The sequence below is a fragment of the Trachypithecus francoisi genome, unplaced genomic scaffold (genome assembly GCF_009764315.1).
Source record: "Trachypithecus francoisi isolate TF-2019V2 unplaced genomic scaffold, Tfra_2.0 Lachesis_group12, whole genome shotgun sequence".
Lineage (NCBI taxonomy): Eukaryota > Metazoa > Chordata > Mammalia > Primates > Cercopithecidae > Trachypithecus > Trachypithecus francoisi.
Window position 1 is genome coordinate 68,670,041 of NW_022681457.1, and position 25,705 is coordinate 68,695,745.

The following is a 25,705-nucleotide window of genomic DNA, read 5'->3' on the forward strand; positions in this document are numbered from 1 at the left end:
CACTACAGTAGTTGACTGTTGTTTTGGTAGAAGGAGAGATACATAGACCAATGCAACACAATAGAAAATCCAGAAATAGACCCGCACAAATATGCCCAACTGATTTTTGGCAGAAGTGCAAAGCCAACTCAATTGAGGAAGAATAGCGTTTTCAACAAATGGTGTTTGGACAAATTGGACATCTATAGGCAGAAAAGTGGATCATAATATAAACCTCAGATCTTATGCTCAAAATGGATCAAAAATTTAAATTTAAAGTGTAAAATTAGGCCGGGCACATTGGCTCACGCCTGTAATTCCAACACTTTGGGAGGCCAAGGTGGGCGGACAACCCAAGCTCAGAAGTTCGAGACCAGACTGTCCAGTATGGTGAAATACAAAAATTAGCTAGGCGCAGTGACATTTACCTGTAATCTCAGCTACTCGGGAGGCTGAGGCAGAAGAATCACTCGAACCCAGGAGGCAGAGGTTGCAGTGAGCCAACGGGAGTTGGGCAACGGGAGTAAAACCCTGTCTCAAAAAAAAAAAAAGTAAAACTAGAATACATTTTTAAAAGAACATATGGGAAAAGCTTTGGGATCTGGGGCTAGAGAAAGAGTTCTTACCCTTGACACTCAAAGCACGATTCATAAAATGAAAAGTTGATAAGTTGGACTTCATCAAAATTTAAATTTTTAATCTGTGAAAGACCCCATTAAGAAGATAGAAAGAGTTGGCCGGTGCGGTGGCTCACACCTGTCATCCCAGCACTTTGGGAGGCCAAGGCAGGTGATCACTTGAGGTCAGGAGTTCGAGACCAGCCTGGGCAATATGGCAAGACCCCATTTCTACACAAAGTTCAAAAATTAACCAGGCATGGTGGTGCAGGCCTGTGGTCCCAACTACTCAGGAGGCGGAGGTGAAAGGATCACTTGAGCCCAGGAGGTTGAGGCTACAGTGAGCCAAGATCATGCCACTGCACTCCAGCCTGGGCAACAAAGGAAGACCCAATCTTTAAAAAAAAAAAAAAGAAGAAGAAAGAAAAGAAGAAGATAGAAAGACAAGCTACAGACTAGGAGAAAATATTTGAAAACCACATATCTGACAAAAGATTAGTATCTAGAATATATATATTTTAAAGCCTCTCAAAACTAAAAAGTAAAAGAAAAACAATAACTTAATTAGAAAATAGGCAAAAGGCCAGGCATGGTGGCTCACACCTGTAATCCCAGCCCTTTGGGAGGTCAAGGTAGGCAAATCACTTAAGCCCAGGAGTTTGAGACCAGCCTGGACAATATAGTGAGACTCCTGTCTTTACAAAAAATAAAGAATAAAAAAATTAGCTGGGCATGGTGGCACACACCTGTAGTCCCAGCTACCCAGGAGACTGAGGTGGGAGAATCACTTGAGCCAAGGAGGCTGAGGCTGCAGTGAGCCGTGATCCCACCACTGCACTGCAGCCTGGGCAACAGAGCAAGACCGTGTCTCAAAAAAAAAAAAAGAAAGGAAAGGAAAGGAGATGAGAGGGGAGGGGAGGGGAGGGAGAAGAGGGGAGGGGAAAGGAAAGGGGGGAAGGGAAAGGGGAGAGGGAAAGGGGACAGGGGACAGGGAGGGGAGGGGAGGGGAGGGAGAAGAGGGGAGGGGAAAGGAAGGGGAGAAGGGAAAGGGGAGAAGGGAAAGGGGACAGGGGACAGGGAGGGGAGGGGAGGGAAGGGAGGAGAGGGGAGGAAAAGGAGAGGGGAGAAAGGAAAGGGGGGAAGGGAAAGGGGGGAAGGCAAAGGGTGAAGGGAAATGGGGGAAGGGAAAGGGGGGAAGGGGAAGCGAATGGGGGAAAGGAGGGGAGGGAAGGGAGGGGAGGGGAGGGAAGGAAAGGGAAGGGAAGGGAACGAAAGGGAAGGAGAGGAGAGGGGAGGGGAGGGGAGGGGAGGGAAGGGGAGGGAAAAGTCAAGTCTGGAGTTGGGGGATGCCAGACACAGAATGTTCATAACGAATTACATCATCCTAATTCAGTCCCAAGCCCCTTCCAGCTCACTCTGTGTGTGTATGTGTGTGTGTGTGTGTGTGTGTGAGAGAGAGAGAGAGCAAGAGAGAGAGAAGACAGGGTTTCACTGTGTTGCCCAGGCTGGTCTTTAACTCTTGGCCTCAAATGATCCTCCCACCTTGGCTTTCCAAAGTGCTGGGATGACAGGCATGAGCCACTGTGCCCAGCCCCTCCCAGCTTTATTCTATCATTTCAGTATTTCAGTTTGTCAGCCTGAGCCACAGCCTGTCTCCCCTCATAGGCACAAGGTGGCTGCCACAGTTCCAGGCATCGCAGGCAAAGAAGACAACACTAACAAGAGGAAACTATGCTCCCTTTGTCTTTCTTCAGAGCTGAGCTCCAAACCCAATGGGGTTTTATTTCACAGCCTGTGCCCTCCGACATTTTGCTATCCTGAAGAAAGGACAAGAGGCAGCACTCTAATCACTATTTCATTCTAATCACTAGTTCCAGGCCCTTCCTTGTGTCTTTGGGTATCTCCTTTTCTTTCCCTTCCTTTTCTTTCTTTCTTTTTTTTTTTAAAGAGACAGTCTCACTCTGTCACTCAAGCTGGAGCACAGTGGCATGATCATAGCTCACTGCAGCCTCAAACTCCTGGGTTCAAGCAATCGAGCCTCCCACCTCAGCCTCCTGAGTAGCTAGGACTACAAGTGTGTGCCATCACACTTGGCTAATTTTTGAAGTTTTTCTGTAGAGGCGGGGTCATGCCATGTTGCCCAGACTGGTCTGAAACTCCTGGGCTCAAGCAATCCTCCTGCTTTGGCCCCCACAAAGTGCTGGGATTGCAGACATGAGCCTCTGCACCTGGCCTACCTTTGGGTATTTTCATTTTCATTTTTTGTTTTGAATATAAAATATTTGAGACCCACAAAAGAATATTTGAAATGCACAAGTCATGCATCTTAATGATCAATGAATATTTATAAACCCATCACTCAACTTAAAACTTAGACCATCATAATACTACTGGAGAGCTACCTATGTTTCCTTCCTGACTTTTTTTTCTTTTTTCTTTCTCTCTTTTTTTTTTTTTGAGATGGAGTTTCACTCTTGTTGCCCGGGCTGAAATGCAACGGTGTGATCTCGGCTCACTGCAACCTCCACCTCCTGGGTTCAAGCGATTCTCCTGCTTCAGCCTCCATAGTAGCTGGGATTACAGTTATGCACCACCATGGCCGGCTAATTTCGTATTTTTAGTAGAGGTGGGGTTTCTCCATGTTGGTCAGGCTGGTTTCGAACTCCTGACCTCAGGTGATCCGCCTGCCTCGGCCTCCCGAAGTTCTGGGATTACAGGTGTGAGCCACCACGCCCGGCCTCTGATTTTTTGTTTTGTGTTGTGTTATCCTTCCATCAATTTTTCCTTCTGTTTAACCACACTAGAGTGGGTCGTTTGGTTGTTGTTGAGCCTTACAAAAATGTGATTATATGTAGTCTTCTATAGGTTGGTGTTTGAACTCAACATTGTATTCCTGCGTCTGTTAGCATTAGATGCTGAGACAGAGCCAGGGGTGTGAGGTTTTTTTGGTAGGCGATGTCTGAAGAAATACAAGGGGGAGGAAATAGAATCTGGCAGGAGGAGCCTGAGACGATGATGTTGATCTGATTCATCTGGGAGAGGAAAAAGGTGAGATGGGATTGGGCAGGGAAAGGCTCAGAATGTGATGCTATTTTTTTCCCTGTAGACATGGGGTCTTGCTCTGTTATCCAGGCTGGTCTCAAATTCCTGGCCTCAAGTGATCCTCCCACCTGGGCCTCCCAAAGTGCAGGGATTACAGGTGTGAGCCACCATGCCCGGCCTGAATAAGATGCATTTCTGGCAGTCTTGACTAATGCCATAGGGAGCTCAGAGAACAGGTCATTGATTAGAGGAGCCTCCCATTAGGTAGACATGGCCTGATCTGAGAAGCCGTGCTCAATAATCACTGATGGCTTCCCAGGTCTTGGCTCAAAAGCTGACGCAGATCCTGAGGGCACCGCCCTGCTTGCAACAGAATGGCATAGTCTTTTTGGAAGGGATGGCTGGGCTCAGTGGCTCATACCTGTAATCAATCCCAGCACTTTGGGAGGCTGAGGGAGGCTGATCACTTGAGGTCAGGAGTTCGAGACCAGCCTGTCCAACATGAGGAAACCCCAACTCTATTAAAAAATACACACACAGCCAGGTGCGGTGGCTCATTCCTGTAATCCCAGCACTTTGGGAGGCCGAGGTGGGTGGATCACCTGAGGTCAGGAGTTCGAGACCAGCCTGGCTAACATGGTGAAACCCTGTTTCTACTAAAAATACAATAAATTCACTGGGCGTGGTGGTGCATGACTGTAATCCCAGCTACTTGGGAGGCTGAGGCAGGAGAATCACTCGAACCCAGGAGGTGGAGGTTGCAGTGAGTCGAGATCACACCATTGCACTCCAGCCTGGATGACAGAGTGAGACTCTGTCTCAAAAAAGAAGAGATGGCTCACACCTGCAATCCCAGTACTTTGGGAGGCCAAGGTGGGAGGATCATTTGAGGCCGGGAGTTCAAGCCTGGGCAACATGGCAAGACCCCATCTTTATAAAAAAAAAATATATATATATATATACAAAAATTAGCTGGGTGGGGTGGCACATGCCTGTAGTCCCCGGTACTCAATGTAGGAGGATCGCTTGGGCCCTGGGAGGTGGAGATTGCAGTAAGTCATCACCAAGCCACTGCACTCCAGCATGGCTGACAGAGCAAGATCCTGTCTCAAAAGGAAGAACATTCTTTGCAGTGTTTGTTGTAATAGCAAAAAATTAGAAACAACCCAAATAGCTACTAACAAATGAATCACTGAAATGAGGGGTGTGGAATACCATGCAGCAGGAACATGAACTACCACACATTTCCACGTGGGTAAATCTTAGCACTGTAGCAACCAAAGAGGAGTGCCACCAGGATGTCCTTTCAGTTTTTTTTTTTTTTTTTTTTTTTTGAGACAGAGTCTCTCACTCCATCACCCAGGCTGGAGTGCAGTGCCACGATCTTGACTCACTACAACCTTCACCTCCCAGGTTCAAGCAATTCTCGTGCCTCAGCCTCCCAAGTAGCTGGGATTACAGGTGTGAGCCACCACGCCCAGCCAAGCCACCTTTGACCTCAAAGAACATTCTTGTACCGCATATGTCTCTATTGCAGGTGTACAAGAGTTTCTCTTGATACATCTTAGACTTGGAATTTCTGGCTCATACAATCTGCCTATATTCAACAAGATAATGCCAAAATGTTTTCTATTCGATTCTTTAACACAGCCTTTAACCTTATACTACATTCCTCTTTTCATTTAAGCTAGCTTGAGTGGGTTTCTATTGCTTGCAATTCTAACCTACCTAACTCATCAAAAATGACTTTTTGATGACAACTCTATGACATTCCTCCCAAGAGGTCCCCACCCTGACAATAGTCACCTCACGATTAGAACTACAGGAGGCTACGGGTGAATGAGGCACAAACACAAGTTCGACACATCGTTAGCAATACACTAACACTGGCTGGACACAGTGGCTCACGCCTGTAATTTCAGCACTCTGGGAGGCTGAAGCAGGAGGATCACTCGTGCAAAGGAATTCAAGACCAGCCTGGGCAATGTAAAAGTGTAAAATGATGTAAAAATAATGTAAATGTAAAAAATAAATAGTAGGCCAGGCATGGTGACTCACGCCTGTAATCCCAGCACTTTGGGAGGCCGAGATGGGCGGATCACAAGGTCAGGAGTTCAAGACCAGCCCAGCCAACATGGCAAAGCCCTGTCTTCTCCACCAAAATTATAAAAAGCAGCCTGGTGTGGTGGTGGGAGCCCGTAATCCCAGCTACTCAGGAGGCTGAGACAGGAAAATTGCTTGAACCTGGGAGGCGGAGGTTGCAGTGAGCCAAGATCATGCCATTGCACTCCAGCCTGGGTGACAGAGTGAGATTCTGTCTCCAAAAAAAAAAAAAAAGTAATAAAAAGACTTTTTAAAAATAAGATAAGACATACGCTCACACGTGCAGATCCTCGGTCCATGATGATGCCATTTTCCTGCTGCTCTGACCCAGGCATAGCCTCCCTCTAGACATCTTATTAGTTGACCTAATGACTGCTCGTGATGTTTAAGTCATTTGCAATTAAATATTCCACAACTTGTAACTGAAAGCATCCTTAGTGATTTTTTCACTCTTCATTCATTCTTTCATATTTCTCTCTCTCCCTCCCTCTTTTTCTCTCCCTTTTTTCTTTTTCTTTTCTTCTCTTTTTTTTTAAAGAAGGGGTCAGCTGGATGCGGTGACTCACGCCTGTAATTCCAGCACTTTAGGAGGCCAAGGTGGGTGGATCACTTGAGGCCAGGAGTTCGAGACCAGCCTGGGCAACATGGTGAAACCCCATCTCTACCAAAAACACAAAAATTAGCCAGCATGGTGGCACACACCTGTAGTCCCAGCAACTCGGGAGGCTGAGGCAGGAGAATCGCTTGAACCCAGGAGGTGGAGTTTGCAGTGAGCTGAGATGGCACCACTGCATTCCAGCCTGGGGCACAGAGTGAGACCCTATCTCAAAAAAAATAAAAATAAAAATAAAAATGACAAAAAGACGGGGTCTCACACTGTCCCCCAGGCTGGAGCGCAGTAGTGGGATCATGCTCACTGCAGCCTTGACCTCCCTGGCTCAAGAGATCCCCCTGCCTCAGCCTCCTGAGTTGCTGGGACTACAAATGCATGCCACAATGCCAGGCTAAATTTTTTTATTCTTTATTTTTTGTAGAGATGGGAGTCTTTATCGGCCGGGCGCGGTGGCTCAAGCCTGTAATCCCAGCACTTTGGGAGGCCGAGACGGGCGGATCACGAGGTCAGGAGATCGAGACCATCCTGGCTAACATGGTGAACCCCGTCTCTACTAAAAATACAAAAAACTAGCGGGCGAGGTGGCGGGCGCCTGTAGTCCCAGCTACTCGGGAGGCTGAGGCAGGAGAATGGCGTGAACCCGGAGGCGGAGCTTGCAGTGAGCCGAGGTTGCGCCACTGCACTCCAGTCTGGGCGACAGAGCGAGACTCCGCCTCAAAAAAAAAAAAAAAAAAAAAAAAAAAAAAAAAAAAAGAGATGGGAGTCTTGCTATGTTGCTCGGGCTGTTCTCAAACTCCTATGCTCAAGCAATCCTCCCAGGACGGCCTCTGAAAGTGCTGGGATTATAGACATAAGCCATCATGCACAGCTTTCTCCCTCCTTTTCTCTCTCTCTCTCACACGCACAAACACACACAGCTACAGTCACATATGCAGACAGGTGACATTCAGTCATTAATGAAGTCACGTATACAAGCAAGGTCAATGTCACAGACAAATTGTTTTTCTCATTGTTTGTTGTCACAAATTATATAAAAAGCGCAAGAACCAACATTTTTGGCGGGCTTCACAAACAAATAGGGATCTGGAGGTGGTGATCTAGGCAAGGTAGTTGGTGCATAAATACCTAAGGTAATGGATGGTGCCGTGGTTTGAATGTTCATCTCCTCCAAAGCTCATGTGGGAACCAAATCCCCAGTTGGCAGAATTGAGAAGTGGGGCCTCTAAGAGGTGATTGAATTGTGGATTAGTGGACTAAGGGATTAATGGGTTGATGTGTTACTATGAGGGTGGGACTGGTGGCTCTATTTTTTAATTTATTTGACAGGGTCTCACTCTGTCACCCAGGCTAGAGCGCAGTGGCATGATCTTGACTCGCTGCCACCTCCACCTCCATGGTTCAAGCGATTCTCCTGCCTCAGCCTCCCGAGTAGCTGGGATTACAGACTCAAGCCACCACGCTCGGCTAATTTGTTTGTATTTTCAGTAGAGACAAGATTTCACTCTGTTGGCCAAGCTGGTCTCAAACTCCTGACCTGAAGCGATCCACCCACCTCAGCCTCCCAAAATGCTGGAATTACAGGCATGAGCCAACTGGTGGCTTTATAAGAAGAGGAAGACAGACCTGAGTTGGCATGCTCGGTGTCCTCGCCCTGTGATGCTTTCACCACCTCGGGACCCTGTAGAGTCCCCACCAGCAAGAAGGTCCTCAGCAGACGAGGCCCCTCAGCTGTGGACTTCTCAGCCTCCAGAACTGTAAGGAATAAATTCCTTTTCTTTATCAATTATCCAGTTTCAGGTATTCTGTTATAAGCAATAGAAAACAGACTGAAACAGACAGGTGGCAGGTGGGTCTCAGGGGCAGACACACGGGTCTCCACTGACCACACATTTCAAGTCCCAAATAGAGAGGCAGAAAAGGCCAGCTGCGGTGGCTCCTGCCTGTCATTCCAGAGATGTGGGAGGGCAAGGAGGAAAGATTGTTTGAGCCTAGGAATTCCAGGCTGCGGTGAGCTGGGACCACACCAGAGCACTCCAGCCTGGGTGACAGTGTGAGATCCTGTCTCTCTAAAAAAAAAAAAAAAAAAAAAGGAGCAAAGAAGGGGAAGGTTCAAGATGGCAGAGGCACAAGCAGCCCCAGAGCACATGTTGGGGAGACACTAATTCGTGCACCTGCCATTCTCCCCCAGGAACCAAATGACCCAGTCCCCCTCCCGGGTCTCTCATCTTCCTTGGGGCTTCCTGGAGCCGGTGGAGCCAGTGGTGGAGGCGGCCCCGGGGCCTGGGCCCTGCCGTCGGCTGAGGCTGGATCTGTGGGCAGAGGAGAGCCGTGTGTGAGGCAGGGCCTGGGCCACCACAGGGGAAGGACGCTGCTCAGAGCCCACAGACCTGGGTGCCCGGACCCCGAGGACTCACACAGGCCCGGAGCTGGGAGAGGATGTGGTGCAGGGTGTGAAGGGGCTGGTCCAAGACATCTACCAGGGCCGAGTCAGCATCTGCGGCGGCCTCCAGAACCTTCAGCGTCAGGGCCAGCTCAGCCTCCAAAGCCACGGGGCGCTCCCTCACCTGGGGAGAGGTGAGAAAGAACAGGTGAGGGGGCAGGTGAGGGGAACAGGTGGGGGAGGAGGATAGAGAGGAACAAGTGAAGGTGACAGGCACAGGGGAGAGGGCACAGCCAGTGTGGTCAGGTGGGAGCAGAGGGAAGGGGGAGCAGGTGTGGGGAGAGGAGCGAGAGACCAGGAAGAAGGAGAAGGTGAAGAGGCCACTACAGAGCCAGGTGAGCGGGGTCGGGAGGGCAGGCGTGGGCCTGACTCCCCCTCTCACCTGCAGCTGCCTCAGGTCCCAGGTCCTGGGGAAGAGGCAGGAGCGGCACCTGCAGTCCTTCAGCAGAAGCGACTCTTCCTAGACAGCAAAGGCACAGGTTAGCCCCAGCAGGAGGGTTGGAGATTAGACCACTCTGGTGGGCTTGGAGGATGGCTGACAACAGGATGGGGAGGTTAACTGCTGGGATGATGGTAGAGGACCCTCTTCTACAGGAAAACATGAGTCAATCCCTGCAGTAGGAGCATGAGATAGCCCACTGCAGGGAGGGTGGAGGCTAGCCCAGTGAAGGAAGCTGGAGGTCTTCGTTCAACAAAGTCAGCATGGTGACCCATAGAGGGTGATGGAGGCTAGCCCATGGCAAGAGGGGCAGGAGGAGACTCACATAGGCCTTGTTCTGTCTATTAAAGCCTGAGCTGCATTGACTTTGCGTCTGGTTCCTGCGTCTTTTTCACCAGGGGGATGCAGTGTCCTGGGCTCCACAGCTTTGGGGCTCTCATTCAGTCTTAATTCAAAGTCTCTGGCTTCGGGCTCTTCCTCTGGATCTCCACCTGCTGCTCTGGGTTCAGCTGTTTCTGATTTCCAGCTCCATCTGGAATATCACTCCCGCCTGAGCTCCAGGTCACACTGTTTAGCTGGGACAGAGGCCAGTCCCACGGGTGCAGAGCGGCCTGAGGTACCGGAGGGGGCGGGATCGGGGGAGGCCCAGGCTGGAGAAGTCCAGAGCAGGGCGGGGCCCAGTGACGCAACTGCCCCCGGGGAAAGAGAAAGTGACACGAGCCCGTGCCGGGCGACTTCCTGAACCGTACGTGCCTGTGGCTGTAGCAGCTTTGGTTCAGGAGGAGGATCCACAGGTGCCCCCAGTGCAGGAGTAGGGTTTGAGGGGGCGGGTGGGGGCTTATGTGTCTGCAGACTGCTCAGCTGTGGAGGGGGGTGGCTGAGGGGAACCCAGGAAGTATTTCCATGAGGGGTGCAAGGGGGGACTCTATAAGGAGGCTGCTTAGGAGAGGGGAGACCACCCAGGGAAAGGGACACTGTAGGGATGGGAGGACAGAATCAGTGAGGCCAAGACCACAGAGTATAAAGAAAAGGACAGGCCACTTTGGTACGCCAAGGCGGGAGGATCTCTTGAAGTCAGGAGTTCGAGACCAGCCTGGGTAACATAGCAAGATCCCCGTCACTACAAAAAAAAATTTTTTTTCAACTAGCCAGGCATGGTGGTACACCCCTATAGTCCCAGCTACTCAGGAAGCTGAGGCAGGAGGATCACTTGAGCCCAGGAGTTCAAGGTTGCAGTGAGCCATGATTGCACCACTGCACTACAGTCTAGGTGACAGAGCTAGACCTCGTCTCAAGGAAAAAAAGAAAAAAAAAAAGGAGATCCCTCCCTGCACTCCCAACTCTACCCAACCTGCCATCAGTGGGGCGGGTGGGGGGCAGGAACAGGGGAGTGCCAGTGTCTACTCAGGAATTCAGGTACAGCTGAGGGCTTCAAAGGAAGCAGGTTGATTGTAACCGACCAATTCCTTTATTCATTCATTGAATCTGTCATTGATTCAAAAAGTATTTATTGAGCAGGAACCATAGACCAACACTGTCCTGTGCACTGAGGGCCCAGCAGATAACAAAATACACAAAATTCCCTGTCCCTCGAGGAGCCGACATACCCGCGTCTCTCCCAGGACCACAGCCCCCCAGTGCCCGCTCAGCACTTCTGTGGCTTTGGTGGCAGAGCCCGCGGCTCCCTGTCACTCTCCCAGCTGGCTGAAGGCACAGACCCTCAGCTTCCACAACCCACAACTCCCGGAGGGGATAATAAGTTAAAATAAGTTAAATATGTACAAAATAAGTTAAAAATGTAACAAAATAAGTTAAATAAGTTAAATACGTACAATGTCACTGCAAGAAGTGCTTTCGAGAAAAATTATGCATCAGATGGAGTCGGCTGAACACAGAAGTTGCCTGCTCTAAGGCAGTCAGAGAAGGGGACATCTAGTTTAAAACCTATAGGAGGAGGGAGGGAACAGCATTTTAGACAACGGGAACAACCAGTGCAAAGTGAGAACAACAAGAAGCTTCTCTCACGGATGCCACCCTGTCCCGGAGGCTTTCCACATGCAAGAGCAGTGAATTCTCCCAACACCTCTGAGGAAGGCACCGTGCTTTCTTCTACTTTGAAAATGAAGGAGCGGCTGGGCGTGGTGGCTCACGCCTGTAATCCGAGCACTTTGGGAGGCCGAAGCAGGCGGATCACAAGGTCAGGAGTTCGAGACCAGCCTGGCCAATATGGTGAAACCCTGTCTCTACTAACCCCGAGTAGCTGAAAATCATGTGTATTCCTGGGCCTGTGGATTTGGAAGGACAGGGAAAACCATGTGTATTTTCATTTGGAAGGGCAGGGAAAACCATGTGTATTTTCTTTTTTTTTTTTTTTTTTTTGAGACGGAGTCTCGCTCTGTCACCCAGGCTGGAGTGCTGTGGCCGGATCTTAGCTCACTGCAAGCTCCGCCTGCCGGGTTCACGCCATTCTCCTGCCTCAGCCTCCCGGGTAGCTGGGACTACAGGCACCGCCACCTCGCCCGGCTAGTTTTTTGTCTTTTTTAGCAGAGACGGGGTTTCACTGTGTTAGCCAGGATGGTCTCGATCTCCTGACCTCGTGATCCGCCCGTCTCGGCCTCCCAAAGTGCTGGGATTACAGGCTTGAGCCACCACGCCCGGCCTCCATGTGTATTTTCATAGAGGCATCTGCCACCACGCCCAGCTAATTTTTGTATTTTTAGTAGAGATGTATTTTCCTGTAAGCAAACACAGACCCCGGCATGGACGCGTGTCACTTTCTCTTTCCCTGGGGGCAGCTGCGTCACCTGGCCCTGCCCTGCTCTGGACTTCAATTTACCATGTTGGCCATGCTGGTCTCAAACTCCTGACCTCAGGTGACCCTCCCACCTCAGCCTCACAAAGTGCCGGGATTACAGGCGTGAGCTACCGTGCTGACCAGAGGTACTGAGTTCCTTGAAGATACTTTTCTGAGTCCTTGGTCACCTGACTTCTGCCCATCCAGGAAGTCCCTTGAGGAAACCTGGGGCTGACCTTGCCATGTGCATGTGTGCTCCGAAACCCTCTTGCCCGTCCATCCTCAGCCTTATTAGACATGGAGACTAGTATTGGCACCAAACCCAAGACTACATTCTCTAGCATCCTGCGTGCTAGGGGTGACCATGTGACTAACCCCTCACCAGGATCTAGGCCTTAAAACACAGGGTGAGTGGTCCCTGCTCTGTGTCCTATTGTCACCACTGAAAAACTGGACATGTCTGAGAGCCGAATCCTGCTGCGCAGGTGAGAACGATCTCCAGGGCAGGTCTTCTAACCTGTCAGAAGAATTCCTGGGCCTGTGGATTTGGAAGGGCAGAAAAATCATGTGTATTCTCACTAACCTCTGTCTGAAATTTGGTATTTCCTGAATGTATTAGTTTCTTACACCTGCTGTAAAAAATGACCCCGAACTCAGTGGTGTAAAACAACTCACACTTTCCAGGGATGGATAAATGGATGCACAAAATATAGTCTACACATATAATGGATTATGATTCAGCCTTCAAAAGGAAGAAAATTCTGGCCGGGTGCAGTGGCTCCCACCTGTAATTCCAGCACTTTGCGAAGCTGGAGCAGTTGGATTGCTTGAATCCGGGAGTTCCAGATCAATCTGGGCAGCATACTGAGGCCTCATCTCTATAAAATATTAAAAAATTAGCCAGACATGGTGGTACGCACTTGTAGTGCCGGCTACTCAGGAGGCTGAGGCAGCAGGATCACTTGAGCCAAGGAATTTGAGGGCAGTGAGCCCATTGCACGACAATACCCTGGCCTGGGGGCAGAGCAAGACCCTGTCTCTAAACTTAAAGACAGAGAGATTGAGTCCGGGCATGGTGACGCCTGTAATCCCAGCACTTTGGGAGGCCAAGGCCAGCGGATCACCTGAGGTCAGGAGTTCGAGACCAGCCTGGCTAACATGGTGAAACCCTGTTTCTACTAAAAATACAAAAAATTAGCTGGGCGTGGTGGTGGGCGCCTATAATCCCAGGTACTTGGGAGGCTGAGGCAGGAGAATCACTTGAACCCAGGAGGTGGAGGTTGCAGTGAGTAGAGATCGCACCACTACACTCCAGCTTGGGCAACAAGAGAAAAACTCTGTCTCAAAAAAAAAAAAGAGAGAGAGACAGAGTGAGAGGAAGGAAGGAAGTTTGAAGACATTATGTCAGTGAAATAAGCCAGTCTCAAAAGAACAAATGCTGTATGATTCCCCCTACATGAGGTGCCAAGAGGAGTCAAATTCATAGAAACAGACGTGTCTAAATATTTGCCAGGGCAGCGGGAGGGGTTAATAGAGAGTTGTTGTTTAATGGGTGTAGAGATTCAGTTTTGTAAGATGAAGAGAGTTCTGGAGATTGCTTGCAGAACAATATAGCAAACACTACTAGGGCCAGGTGAGGTGGCTCACACCTGTAATCCTAGCACTTTGGGAGGCCAAGGTGGGGACACATCACTTGAGGTCAGGAGTTTGAGACCAACCTGGCCAACATGGCAAAACCCCATCTCTACTAAAAATACAATAATTAGCCAGGCGTCTGGCTGGCTAATGGCACGCACCTATAATCTCAGCTACTCAGGAGGCTGAGGTGGGAGGATCACTTGAGCCCAGGAGGTCGAGGCTGCAAAGAGCTATGATCATGCCAGTGCCCTCTAGCCTGGGTGACAGGGCAAGATCCTGTCTCAAAAAAATAAAAATAAAAATAGAATAAATAAATAATAAAATTACACTACTGAACAATGTTTTTTAAAAGGGATAAGATGGCACATTTTATGTGTTTCCCACAATTTAAAAAAATATTAAATTACCTGAACAAAAAGAACAAAACAAAACACAGGCACATTTCTATTCCTACAGTTCTGATGGTCAAGGTGAGAGCAGGGCTGGTTTCTTCTGGAAGCTGCAGGGGATATCTCTTTCCTTGTCTTTCTCAGCTTCTGGGGGTGTTCGGCATCCCTTGACCCCGGTTCCCTTCCTGACATCTCTCCAACCTCCTGCTTCTGTGGTCACATCTCCTGCTAATGATGCGGACCCCCTGGCTCCTTCTTAGAAGGACTTTTGTGACAATATTGGGTCCAGGTGGTCAACCCAGGATAACATCCCCATCCAAAACTCTTCACTTACATCTGCAGAGTCCCTCGTGCCATGGAACATAACGTATTCCCAGGTCCAGGGATCAGGAACACTCTGGGGACAGGCTTCTGTCTAGCACAAATCCATTACAAATGCAGGCAACACACCACAACAGTGTTAGCAGAACTTGTGACTTTGTCACCAAAAGAAATCACAGACATTTCCTATCACGTTATCTTCCAGCAGGCACCTTGAAATATCATTTATGCTCATCTCTGCTTCCAAGTCACAGTGGTTATTAAAGCTGCCACGGGTGATTTTTTACTTAATGCATTAATGAAGAAGCACATGAATTGCCATGTCACAGTGTGAAAAAATATTTTGATCACTGTATTACAATCAGAGTTGGATTCCTTTGTCCTGCGCGTGTTCTTTCATTCTGAGAAGGGTCCGTAGGCTTTTCAAGGCTGCCGTGAGGTCCGGTGGGTGAAGATGGTGAGGGAGCCCTGCCCCGGGGACTGTGGAGCACAGAACTGCCAGGAACCAGGGCCCCTGGATGACTGGGTGGGGCCATGCTACCAGGGGAGCGCTCACCTTGGGAGGAGGAGCTGGTGGAGAATGACACTCTGTGGTTTGTAATCCACGGTCACTGTATTTGGGGGACTCTTTGTTCCAGCAGCTCGGCCAACTCTACTCAGCAGGGATCCCTGATCCAAGTTGTCCTCCTCATTTGTGGGGGCTAATCCAGGGTTAGTGAGACCTCATGTTTGCTTATACGATTCAGGGGCTTCTTGGAAAGAGAATGGGCTGGACCCAGTGGCTCAAGCCTGTAATTCCAGTTCCAGGAGGGGCTGGGGTGGGTGGAGGAAGGTGCTGAAGAGAGAGAATCACTTGAGCCCAGGAGTTTGAGGCTGCAGTGACATGTGATCACACAAGAGACAGGATCTTGCTATGTTGCTCAGGCTGGTCGTGAACTTCTGACCTCAAGCAATCCTCCCATCTCAGCTTCTGCAAGTAGCTGGGATTGTGGGCTTGCACCACCACGCCCAGCCAATTCTTTAATTTTTTGCACAGACAGTATCTTGCTATGTTGCCCAGGCTGGTCTGGGCTCAAGTAATCCTTCTACCTTAGCCACCCAAAGTGCTGCGATTACAGGCTTGAGCAACCGCATCCAGGCTCTAAATTAATTTTAAAGATGCTTCATTTCACCCAATACATCCAAAGTGCTATCATTTCAACATCTAATGAATATACAAATTATAATTAAGCTGTTTTACATTTTTTTCTTATAGTAAATCTTCAAATTCTGGGGTATGTTTTATACTCACTGACAAAATGAGGTTGCACCACTTGCATTCCAGGTACTCGATAGTGACATGGGGGCCTGGGGACCCCAGTGGACAGCACAGCCTCAACGAACCTGCTGTTCTAGACGCTACTTTTAGGGTAATTTCTTATGGCAGCAACGCAAAGGAAATACACACCAACACACACACACACCGTCCCACGTCATGGGTGTCTTTTCCTCATTGTTTATTTCAACAAGGGTTATAAAACGTAGAAAAATAACATTTTCCTGGAGGTGAGTTGGGTTTACACACACAAATACATAAATAGCGATTGGGTGGCAATAAATTAAGACAAGCGGTTAATTGATAAATAAAATCTCAGCTTGCATGACCGGTGGGAGAGTCAAACACACAGGTCCCCGCTGGCGACACATTTCAGGTCCCGCGTGAGGAGGCGGAAGAGGTTGAAGGTGACAGAGGCCTCGAGGCAGCCAGGGGACTCCTGTAGGGAGGAGGGGATGGGTCAGGGGCTGTCCAGGGTCTGGGCTCCTAGTGGCTCCCCAGACCCCAGTCCCTCTCTCCCGGGTCACTCACCTTTTCTGGGGCCTCCTGGAGCCGGTGCAGCCAGTGGTGGAGGCGGCCCCGGGGCCTGGGCCCTGCCGTCGGCTGAGGCTGGATCTGTGGGCAGAGGAGAGCCGTGTGTGAGGCAGGGCCTGGGCCACCACAGGGGAAGGACGCTGCTCAGAGCCCACAGACCTGGTTGCCCGGACCCCGAGGACTCACACAGGCCCGGAGCTGGGAGAGGATGTGGTGCAGGGTGTGAAGGGGCTGGTCCAAGACATCCACCAGGGCCGAGTCAGCATCTGCGGCGGCCTCCAGAACCTTCAGCGTCAGGGCCAGCTCAGCCTCCAAAGCCACGGGGCGCTCCCTCACCTGGGGAGAGGTAAGAAAGAACAGGTGAGGGGGCAGGTGAGGGGAACAGGTGGGGGAGGAGGATAGAGAGGAACAAGTGAAGGTGACAGGCACAGGGGAGAGGGCACAGCCAGTGTAGTCAGGTGGGAGCAGAGGGAAGGGGGAGCAGGGGTGGGGAGAGGAGCGAGAGAGACCAGGGAGAAGGAGAAGGTGAAGGGGCCACTACAGAGCCAGGTGAGCGAGGTCGGGAGGGCCGGCATGGGCCTGACTCCCCCTCTCACCTGCAGCTGCCTCAGGTCCCAGGTCCTGAGGAAGAGGCGGGAGCCGGACCTGCAGTCCTTCAGCAGAAGCGACTCTTCCTAGACAGCAAAGGCACAGGTTAGCCCCAGCAGGAGGGTTGGAGGTTAGACCACTCTGGTGGGCTTGGAGGATGGCTGACAACAGGATGGGGAGGTTAACTGCTAGGAGGATGGTAGAGGACCCTCTTCTACAGGAAAACATGAGTCAATCCCTGCAGTAGGAGCATGAGATAGCCCACTGCAGGGAGGGTGGAGGCTAGCCCAGTGAAGGAAGCTGGGAGTAGGAAAGCATGGTGACCCTTGGAGTGGGGGTTGAGGCTAGCCCATGGCAAGAGGGCAGGGGGAGACTCACTAAGGCATCTTTGGCCCTCTTAAAGGCCTGCAGCTCCTGTGGAGACAGGGACTTGAACTGGGCTATGTGGCAGCCCCTTGCATCTGGGAGAGCCCCGCCGAGCCTGGTGACAGGAACTGCTCCAGTCACGGTCAGCACTGTGGCCATCAGCACCAGCACTGGCATGCAGCCCCCGGTCATGTCTGTGTCACAGAGAGAAAGGGAGCTGAGGGGATGGAGAGGCTGCCCCCTGAGGGCAGGGGCTGCAGGAGCTGAGCACGGACAGAGATGTGGGACTCACCTAGTTTCATTCCTGATCTCTGGTCTTTGTCAGCAGAAGAAACACTCTGAGGCCGTCACCCGGGGTCCGTTTGGGTCTTGTTTGGAGTCTCTGTTCTTTTCCGTCTGCTCTTCTGGATCTCAGACTGTGTCCTGACCTCGACTCTTTCTGTCAGTTTTGAGCTCTGTCTGAGATGTAACTCCTGCCTGAGCTCCATGGGGCGGCTTTTATCCCTGACAGAAGGGCAGTCCCAGCTGATGTGGGAAAAGTGAAAACACAACCTCAGGTAAGACATCGGCCACCAGGGGAGCCCCAGGCTGGGAAAGCCCAGAGCAGGGCAGGGCCAGTGAGCCAGGTGAGCAGCTGTAGGGAAAGAGAAACTGATGGAGACTCAGGGATTACCTACAGGAAGGTGTGTTCCCAAGAGGATCCCACCTGCTCTGCTCTTGTTGGTGTAGTTTAAGACAGGGTCTCACTCTGTCACTGGAGTGCAATGGCATGATCATAGCTCACTGCAGCCTCAAACTCCTGGGCTCAAGCAATCCTCCTCATCCAGCCTATTAAAGTGCTGAGATTACAGGCCTGAGCCACCACTCCTGGCGTTGTGTGTGTGTGTATGTGTGTGTGTGTGTGTATGTATGTATATATATATACATATATATATATATTTTAAACAGGATGTTGTTTGATCACCCAGACTGGAGTGTAGTGCAAACTCTTGGCTAACTGCAACCTCCGCCTCCTGGGTTCAAGCAATTCTCCTGCCTCAGCCTCCCAAGTAGCTGAGATTACAGATTTGTGCCAACATTCCCAGCTAATTTTTATATGTTTGGTAGAGATGGCGTTTCACCATGTTGGCAAGGCTGGTCTCGAATTCCTGATGTCAAGTGATCTCTCTGTCTCTGCCTCCCAAATTGCTGGGATTTCAAGGGTAAGCCACCACACCCAGAGGCCAATATTTCTTAATTGCCAGGCAAGGAAGGACTCAGGAATACGAGGCTCTGCTCAAGAATTGAGGTGTAATGGAGGACTTGAAGGACACCACATGGGTGCTGTTTTTCTTAGGGATGTTCAGGCAGTGATCAAGAGCATGGGTCTTAGAGCTGAAGGGTCTGGGGTTCAAACCTGGTTCTGACCCTCACTAGTCATGTGACCTTGGCAAGGAGGGGTGCTTTCAGCAACACAGAGTGCTAATGCACAGATTTGGAGAAAAAAATTAGCAGCACAATTGTTTTTCTATTTATGTGAGGGATTATTTAGTGGAATCCACTCATTAAGGCCATACCAGTACTTGAGCTGGACAGTTTAAAACGTGATCTCAATGTACACTACTCCTCCACAAGGCAAGTATACTAACCCATCCTACAGGTGAGGAAATACAGGCTCAGAAAAGTAATTTGCCCTGAATTACACCGTAATTAACTGGCAGGGTCAGAACTGAAACTCAGGCCACCTGAGTCCCTGGCTCAGCCTCTTTTTTTGCAGTAAGGTGCACCTCACAGTCATCATACGGAAAACAATCAATGCAATCAAAACGCTCTTTAATAACTGGCAGTAAATTTAAACCAGGAGACAGAAAAGCAAATACACAGGAATTTCACAAATACAAACAACACACATTATGGAATCCAAAGAACCACAGTCAGTTAAGGACTCTTGGGCCTTTCACTACCAAATCCCTCATGGGTTGGTGTCCCTTAGATGCCTGATCCAACACTCACGGATTCACAGAATCTCAAAGATGGCTGTGGGGCTACAAATCCGGGGTTAGGACCTGGTGTTGGTGGTGTCCTGGTAACCACACAAGGAGGAACTGGTCCCTGTTGCCTGGGGTCAGCGACAGTTTCCAGACCTCAAGTCTCTTTCAGTCATAGCAACCCTTGGAGGGTCTTACAATATACTCCGAGGAAATATCGCTGCTTCGTGGAGAACTGCACTCTCTTCCCTGTAGAAGGACCTACTCATGTTGTATCTGAGACAGTGGACCCAAGTCAGGCCCAAAGTTGCAAAGAAGTTCTCGTGCCTCAGCACCCATTGGCTGAGAGCCTTGTCTAGTCACTCCAATGGGCGACAGGAGCCGCTTTCGGCAGCCAATGGCGTGGAGGTTTCGGTGGTGCCGGACGGGGCGGGGTCAGAGGCAAGGCCCAGAGTGCGCAGCCAGTCGGAGCTCCCACGTGAGCAGGCGCAGGAGGTTGAAGACCACGCTGACTTCGCGACACCGAGGTGAGTCCTGGAGCCCAGGAGGGAGCGCAGCGGGGCTAAGCCAAGCTCTTCCCTCCCGAGAAGCCCCTACCAGTCACGCTGCTCCCAGCCTCAGTCCCGTCCTTGTCAGCCTCGCCCGGTCCTCCCTGCAGGCTAACCCTGTATTGCCTGCTGCACTCACAGCTCTCCGCGGTTTGTGACGCCTCCTCGGGGCCCCGGGGACCTTCCTGGAGGAGCCTGGCCGTGCCAGCTCGAGCTGGAGGTGGGACATGAGGCAAATGGAAAAGGCGAAGGACGAAGCCCCCTTCTGCATCTGCCCGTGACCCTCCCAGCCGCAGACCCGAGCCCGGATTTGAGGACACCCAGAGGACCCAAATCGGCTCTGGATCGGTTTTTCCGCTAAGCAGGACAGATTCGCAAAGCGCTGGGGCACGCTGTGGGCCTGAGGATGTAGAGAAGCTGGCGAGGGCGAGGGGCGGCGGGGCGCGGCCTGGGCGTCCGCGATGCTCCTGGCCACGTGGCGGAGCCGAGCCGGCGTTAGAGGGATCGCTCCCGGGCCGTGCCTCCCCCGCCCGCTTCCGGGCATCACCGACGGCCGCGGGGGATCCCTCCTGGGGCGAAGGAACAGTTGCGCCGCCCCCAGCTCAGCGACTCTTCCTCCTGCGGAACAAGCGGCGCTTATCGCGTATGGCTGGAGCCCCTCGCCAGGGCTCCTAACCTCTGCACGGTCTGGGATTCCTGGACATGGTTGGGGACTGGCCGCGTAAGGTCGTGTCTGACGTATACTGAACCAGGGAGCTCCCCGAATGCGTGAACGGAGGCTGAATTGCACCCCGCGCTCCCCTGGCAAAGCCCTGCGCCCTGACCGGGAGCCGAGTCCGCCCGGCAGGGCGCCCTTCTGTGACTGACCCTGAGCCTGCGTTCGCGCTGACGACGGGGACTGCGGGGGTCTCGTGGTGGGAATTGCGGGTGCTGACATACGAGAGGCGCCTGCTGAGCGCTAGGACGCAAGACCCCTGGGGACAGGGACGGGTGTATGGGAACCCGGTTGGGCCAGAGTCCCAGGTGGGGCAGGGGCTGGGCGGTGACTTACGTAGCGGTCCCTCAGCGCCTTGGCCGCCGCCAGCGTCCGGGGCTCCAGCGAGCGGTAGTGTGAGAGCAGGCAGCGCCGGGGGGCCGCTGTGACCACCGTGCACAGGACCCACAGCCCGGCGGCCACCGCGGCCCGGACACTCGGCCGCATCTCTGCTTCTGCAGCAGGCGAGAGACGTCAGGGAAGCCAAAGAGAGGGTCCCGCGCGTCCAGACCCCCGCCTTGGGTTAGGCTCGCAGGGGAGGCGATGCTCAGCCTGAAGGCGCAGCACACACAGTGGGAGAGAGCGGGAGCCGGCCCCCTCCTCGCCTTGGCCTCTGCCCTCACTCCTCTCTGCAGTGCACCCTCTGTGCCTCGTGCTGCAGCAGGTGCTGCCGTCCACTGTCCCCTGGGAGGTGTCCAGAGCAGTCTCCACTTGGGCAACAGTGCCTCGATGGTCCATGCTGGCTTTTATGTGCAGAGCTGAGAATGGGGTTTGCAGCCGGGCTTTCCTGTCCAGGGCAAGCTTTCCCAACATCAGAGCTGGCCCCAGGCCTCTGGGATCCCAGTAGGGTGTGAGGACTTCAACCCAAGGTTGGCCTGTGCCCGGGATGGCTGCCCTCCAACACTCGGTTTCCAAATTGTCTCTGTCCCTGTTTCTACTGTCTGTTTCCTCTTTCTTTGCTTCACCTTGGTTGTCCTCATCTTTGTTCTGCAATCACAACCAGCCCTTGTGTAGTGTTGACTATGCATCAGGCCCTCTTCTATGTAACTGACACAGACATATCATCTCATTTTTGTACCAGGGCAGCCCTGGAGGTGTAGCTGAGAAAGAGAACGCTTATTTTATTTATTTTAGTTTAGAGACAGGGTCTGGCTTTGTTGCCCAGGCTGCAGTAGTGGTGCAGTCACAGCTCACTGCAGCCTCAACCTCCCAGGCTCGAGCAATCCTCCACCTCATTCTCCAAAGTAGCTAGGACTACCGGTGGGCGCCACCACCATTTTTTGTAGAAACCTGGTTTCACCATGTTGCCCAGGTTGGTCTCTAACTCCTGAACTCAAGCCATCTGCCTGCCTCAGCCTCCCAAAATGCTTGGATTACACCTGGCCTGCAGGTGTAATCCTGGATTGCACCTGGCCTCATTATTTTCTTAAACCGTTTTTTTCTAGTCTCTTTATCTATAGGTGCATTGCTTAAAAGAACTGCAGATGGCCCAAAAGGCCACAGGATCTTCAGGATGCTTCCTTTGCTTATTACTGGAGGAAGATAAGGCTGAGGCAAAACAAGTGCAAACCAGACACAGTGACCCATGGTTACCTTTAGATCATTAATATATAATTATCATGCTAAACTCCCTACCCATGGAGGAAAATATGCTCACCATTTGCTGAACATACATCATATGAAGAGGCATGCTTATGATCCGACCTGCGTCTGGAGTTGCTCCCTGCACAAGCTTACATATCATCCCACCCCATAGCTAACTCCTTAAAATTTCCCAGCTCCCCACCGCTGGGCGATAAGGTGTTTGTTTGTTTGTTTGTTTTGAGATGGAGTTTCACTCTTGTTGCCCAAGCTGGAGTGCAGTGGCACAATCTCGGTTCACTGCAACCTCCACCTCCTGGGTTCAAGGGATTCTCCTGTCTCAGCCTCCTGAGTAGCTGGGATTACAGGCACGTGCCACCATGCCTTGTTAGTTTTTTGTAGTTTTAGCAGAGATGGGGTTTCACCATGTTGGCCAGGCTGGCCTCAAACTCCTGACTTCAGGTTATCTGCCCACCTTGACCTCCCAAAGTGATGTGAGTACAGGCATGAGCGCACCCAGCGATAAGGTGTCTTTAGAGCAAGAGTTCTCTCCTTCCCCATCCTAGCCAGGAATAAAATCTATTTGCCTTTTTGTTTCCAATTGGGTGTTCTTTCTTTGCAACCAATGGAGAGCAAGGAAACAACTCCATTTACAGGTGACAGTTTCATTGTCAAAAATGACACAAAACTGGGCACAGTGGCTCAGGCCTGTAATCCCAGTACTTTGGGAGGCTGAGGAAGGAGGATTGCTTGAGCCCAGGAGTTTGAGACCGGTCTGAGCAACATAGTGAGACCCTGTCTCTAAAAAAGGGATTAAAAAATTCGCTGGGCATGGTGGTGTTACTGGAAAAGGGTCCCAATCCAGACCCCAACAGAGGGTTCTTAGATCTTGTGCAAGAAAGAATTTGGGGCGAGTCCACAGTGCAAAGCAAAAGCAAGTTTACTTTAAAAAGTAAAGTGGTGCCTGGGCGCAGTGGCTCACACCTGTAATCCCAGCACTTTGGGAGGTCGAGGCAGGTGAATCACTTGAGGTCAGGAGTTCAATACCAGCCTGACCAACATGGCAAAACCCTGTCTCTACTAGAAATTCAAGAAAATTAGCCGGGTGTGGTGGTGCACACCTGTAGTTCTAGCTACTCGGAAGGCTGAGGGAGGAGAATTGCTTGAACCCAGGAAGCGGAGGTTGCAGTGAGCCAAGATTGCAATGCCACTGCACTCCAGCCTGGGCAACAGAGCTAGGAAAAAAAAGCAAAGTGGTGAAGGAATAGTTACTCCATAGATAAAGCAGGGTGTTCCTGAAAATAAGAGGAATGGGCCCACCCTAGGTATAATGCTTGTTTATATATAGAATAACAAAAAATATCTTGGGGCGATGTGCTCTGCTGCAAGGGTTTGTGATAAAGGATTCAATATTTTAATTACCATATTTTGCAAGAACCGATATTACTATCTTTAAAGCAAAATGAGGAATGCTTCTGTTCTCAAGATAACGGGATTTCAGGACATTCCTGAGTCTAACGTTTAGTAAACATTATCAATCTGTTCCCTTAACAGTAAACATCTAGAGGCTAGGAATGCCTGACTTCCTGGAAATGCAGCTCAGCAGGTCCCAGCCTCATTTTTCCTAGCCCTCACTCAAGATGGAGTCGCTCTGGTTCAAATGCCTCTGACAGTGGCACCCACCTGTAGTCCCAGCTACTCATGCAGCTGAGATGAAAGGATGTCTTGAGTCTGGGAGGTTGAGGCTGCAGTGAGCTGTGACTGTGCCACTGCACTCCAGCCTGGGCAACAGAGTGAGAGACTGTCTCAAAAAAAAAAAAAAAAGACACAAGCCAGGCACAGTTGCTCATGCCTGTAATCCCAGCACTTTGGGAGGCCGAGGCGGGCAGATCACCTGAGGTCGGGAGTTCGAGACCAGCCTGACCAACATGGAGAAACCCCATCTCTATTAAAAATACAAAATTAGCCAGGCATGATGGTGCATGCCTGTAATCCCAGCTACTCAGGAGGCTGAGGCAGGAGACTCACTTGAACCCGGGAGGCGGAGGTTGCAGTGAGCCGAGATCGTACCATCTCACTCCAGCCTGGGCAACAAGAGTGAAACGCCATCTCAAAAAATAAAAAAGACACAAAAGGGAGGTTCTATTACCTTATTTTACAGGTGGAAAACTGAGGCCCAGTAAAGTAAAGGAACTGTTCCAAGATACACAGCTAATAAATGGCAGAGGTGGGGCTTCAACCCACACACTGCCCAGTTTCAAAGCTTATTCTCTATGCCATAACTGCCCTTACTTATCTTTTTCAGCGTCTCCTCCTATGTCTTGCTTTCTGTCTCTTTCTCTCTCGCTCTATTCCTGTCTCTGGCTTTGTGTGACTCCATCTTTCTTATTCATTTTTTCCAACAAGTATCCTGACCCGGGTCTCTCTGTCTGTCTCAATCAATCTCTTTTTGTTAGTTTAAACATAAAATCTACTTCTTTTTCTGATAAAATTAGCCATGTATGTTCAGTGGATAAAGCTTGAAAAGTACCCAAAAGCATAAAAGAGAAAAAGCATCACCTATAACTGCACCATCCTCCTCTCATCCCTCATCCCACTTCTGGAACAATTTGTCCCGATACATAGGAATTTTCCATGTGTTTATTTGTGCATATGTTTTCTGACTACCAAAGTGACACTTGTTCCTTGTAAAAGATTCCATCAATACAAAACATACAACTTGGAGAGTTAAAGTAAGTCTTGTATTTCACCTCCTGGAGGTAAATATTTTTTAACAATTTGTCACTGTTCCTCCTTTTGTTTTCCTTTCTGTGAGCAATTTCACCCAAATTGGAACCATGCTGTATACAGTTTGGTAGCTGGCTTTTTATGTCTTACCATTATCTCTCATTTGCATTCTCCCACATCTTTAATTATAGTGTATCAGTTAGGGCCCAGCAGGAAACAGATGGCCCCGTCAATTTAGGATAATTTGAGGTGGGGTTGATACCAGAAGCCTTTATAAAGCGATTGGATAGTAAAGGCAAATGACGAGAGCTAGTGCAAGCTCCTGGGGCCAGCACGGGTAAGGGGCCTCATCCACAGGCCTGAAGGAAGGGGAGAGTGTTGAGGGTGTGCATGTGGTTGCCTGACTTGGGGAGGAGAGAGTAACTTACATTCGTGGAGGAAACAGACGAATAGTGGTGGCCCAGCGCAGGGAGGAGCCCTGGGGAACAAACACCTGACCTCCTCTCCCCTCTGCCTGGGGCCCAGAGTAAGGTGGAGAAGCAGGGACAGTAGATAAGGAGGGGCAAATGGAAGACATCCCCCACCCCCACACCACTATTAGAGTTTCCATTCCAGCAGGATCATTTAATAACCAGTCCCCAATTGGTAGGGTGGTAGATTTTTCATTCCCTCAACAGTGTCTTTTGCAGAACAGAGATTGCTGTTTTTGTTTTTTTTGGACATGGTCTCACTCTGTAGCCCAAGCTGGAGCATAGTAGTGGCACAATTGCCGCTCACTGCAGCCTCCATCTCCCAGGCTCAAGCCATGCTCCCACCCCAGCCTCCCAAGTAGCTAGGACACAAGCTACCTGTAGTAGGCGCGTGCCACCAGGCCCGGCTAATTTTCTTTTATTCCCCAAAGATGCAGTCTCACTTTGTTGGCCAGGCTGGTATGTTTCCATTCCAACATT

The 25,705-nt window shown here is 50.7% G+C and overlaps 2 protein-coding genes across 2 annotated transcripts; both read right to left on the minus strand.

Annotated features, from left to right (window-relative positions):
• Positions 1–15,951: 15,951 nt before the first annotated feature.
• Positions 15,952–17,535, minus strand: LOC117093871 (interferon lambda-2-like). The gene is made up of 6 exons (XM_033229317.1): positions 17,471–17,535; positions 17,191–17,372; positions 16,821–16,898; positions 16,411–16,560; positions 16,222–16,305; positions 15,952–16,129 (listed from the first exon to the last, which is right to left on the minus strand). Exons 1-6 carry the CDS (start codon positions 17,478–17,480, stop codon positions 16,031–16,033), a joined length of 603 nt encoding a protein of 200 aa, XP_033085208.1. The 5' UTR covers positions 17,481–17,535; the 3' UTR covers positions 15,952–16,030.
• A 2,045-nt stretch (positions 17,536–19,580) lies between these two features.
• LOC117093872 (interferon lambda-4-like) lies at positions 19,581–20,894 on the minus strand. The gene is given in 5 exon segments (XM_033229319.1): positions 19,581–19,679; positions 19,833–19,907; positions 20,241–20,269; positions 20,272–20,311; positions 20,745–20,894. Coding segments are annotated over 5 exon segments (393 nt in total).
• Positions 20,895–25,705: the final 4,811 nt, after the last annotated feature.

What these genes read in the sequence shown, in the direction of transcription:
- LOC117093871 (XM_033229317.1), bottom strand. An exon ending in GGGACCTGAGGCAGCTGCAG is followed by an intron (nt 16,561 to 16,820) that starts GTGAGAGGGGGA and finishes ACCTCTCCCCAG; the next exon opens with GTGAGGGAGCGCCCCGTGGC. An exon ending in TCTCCCAGCTCCGGGCCTGT is followed by an intron (nt 16,306 to 16,410) that starts GTGAGTCCTCGG and finishes CTCTGCCCACAG; the next exon opens with ATCCAGCCTCAGCCGACGGC.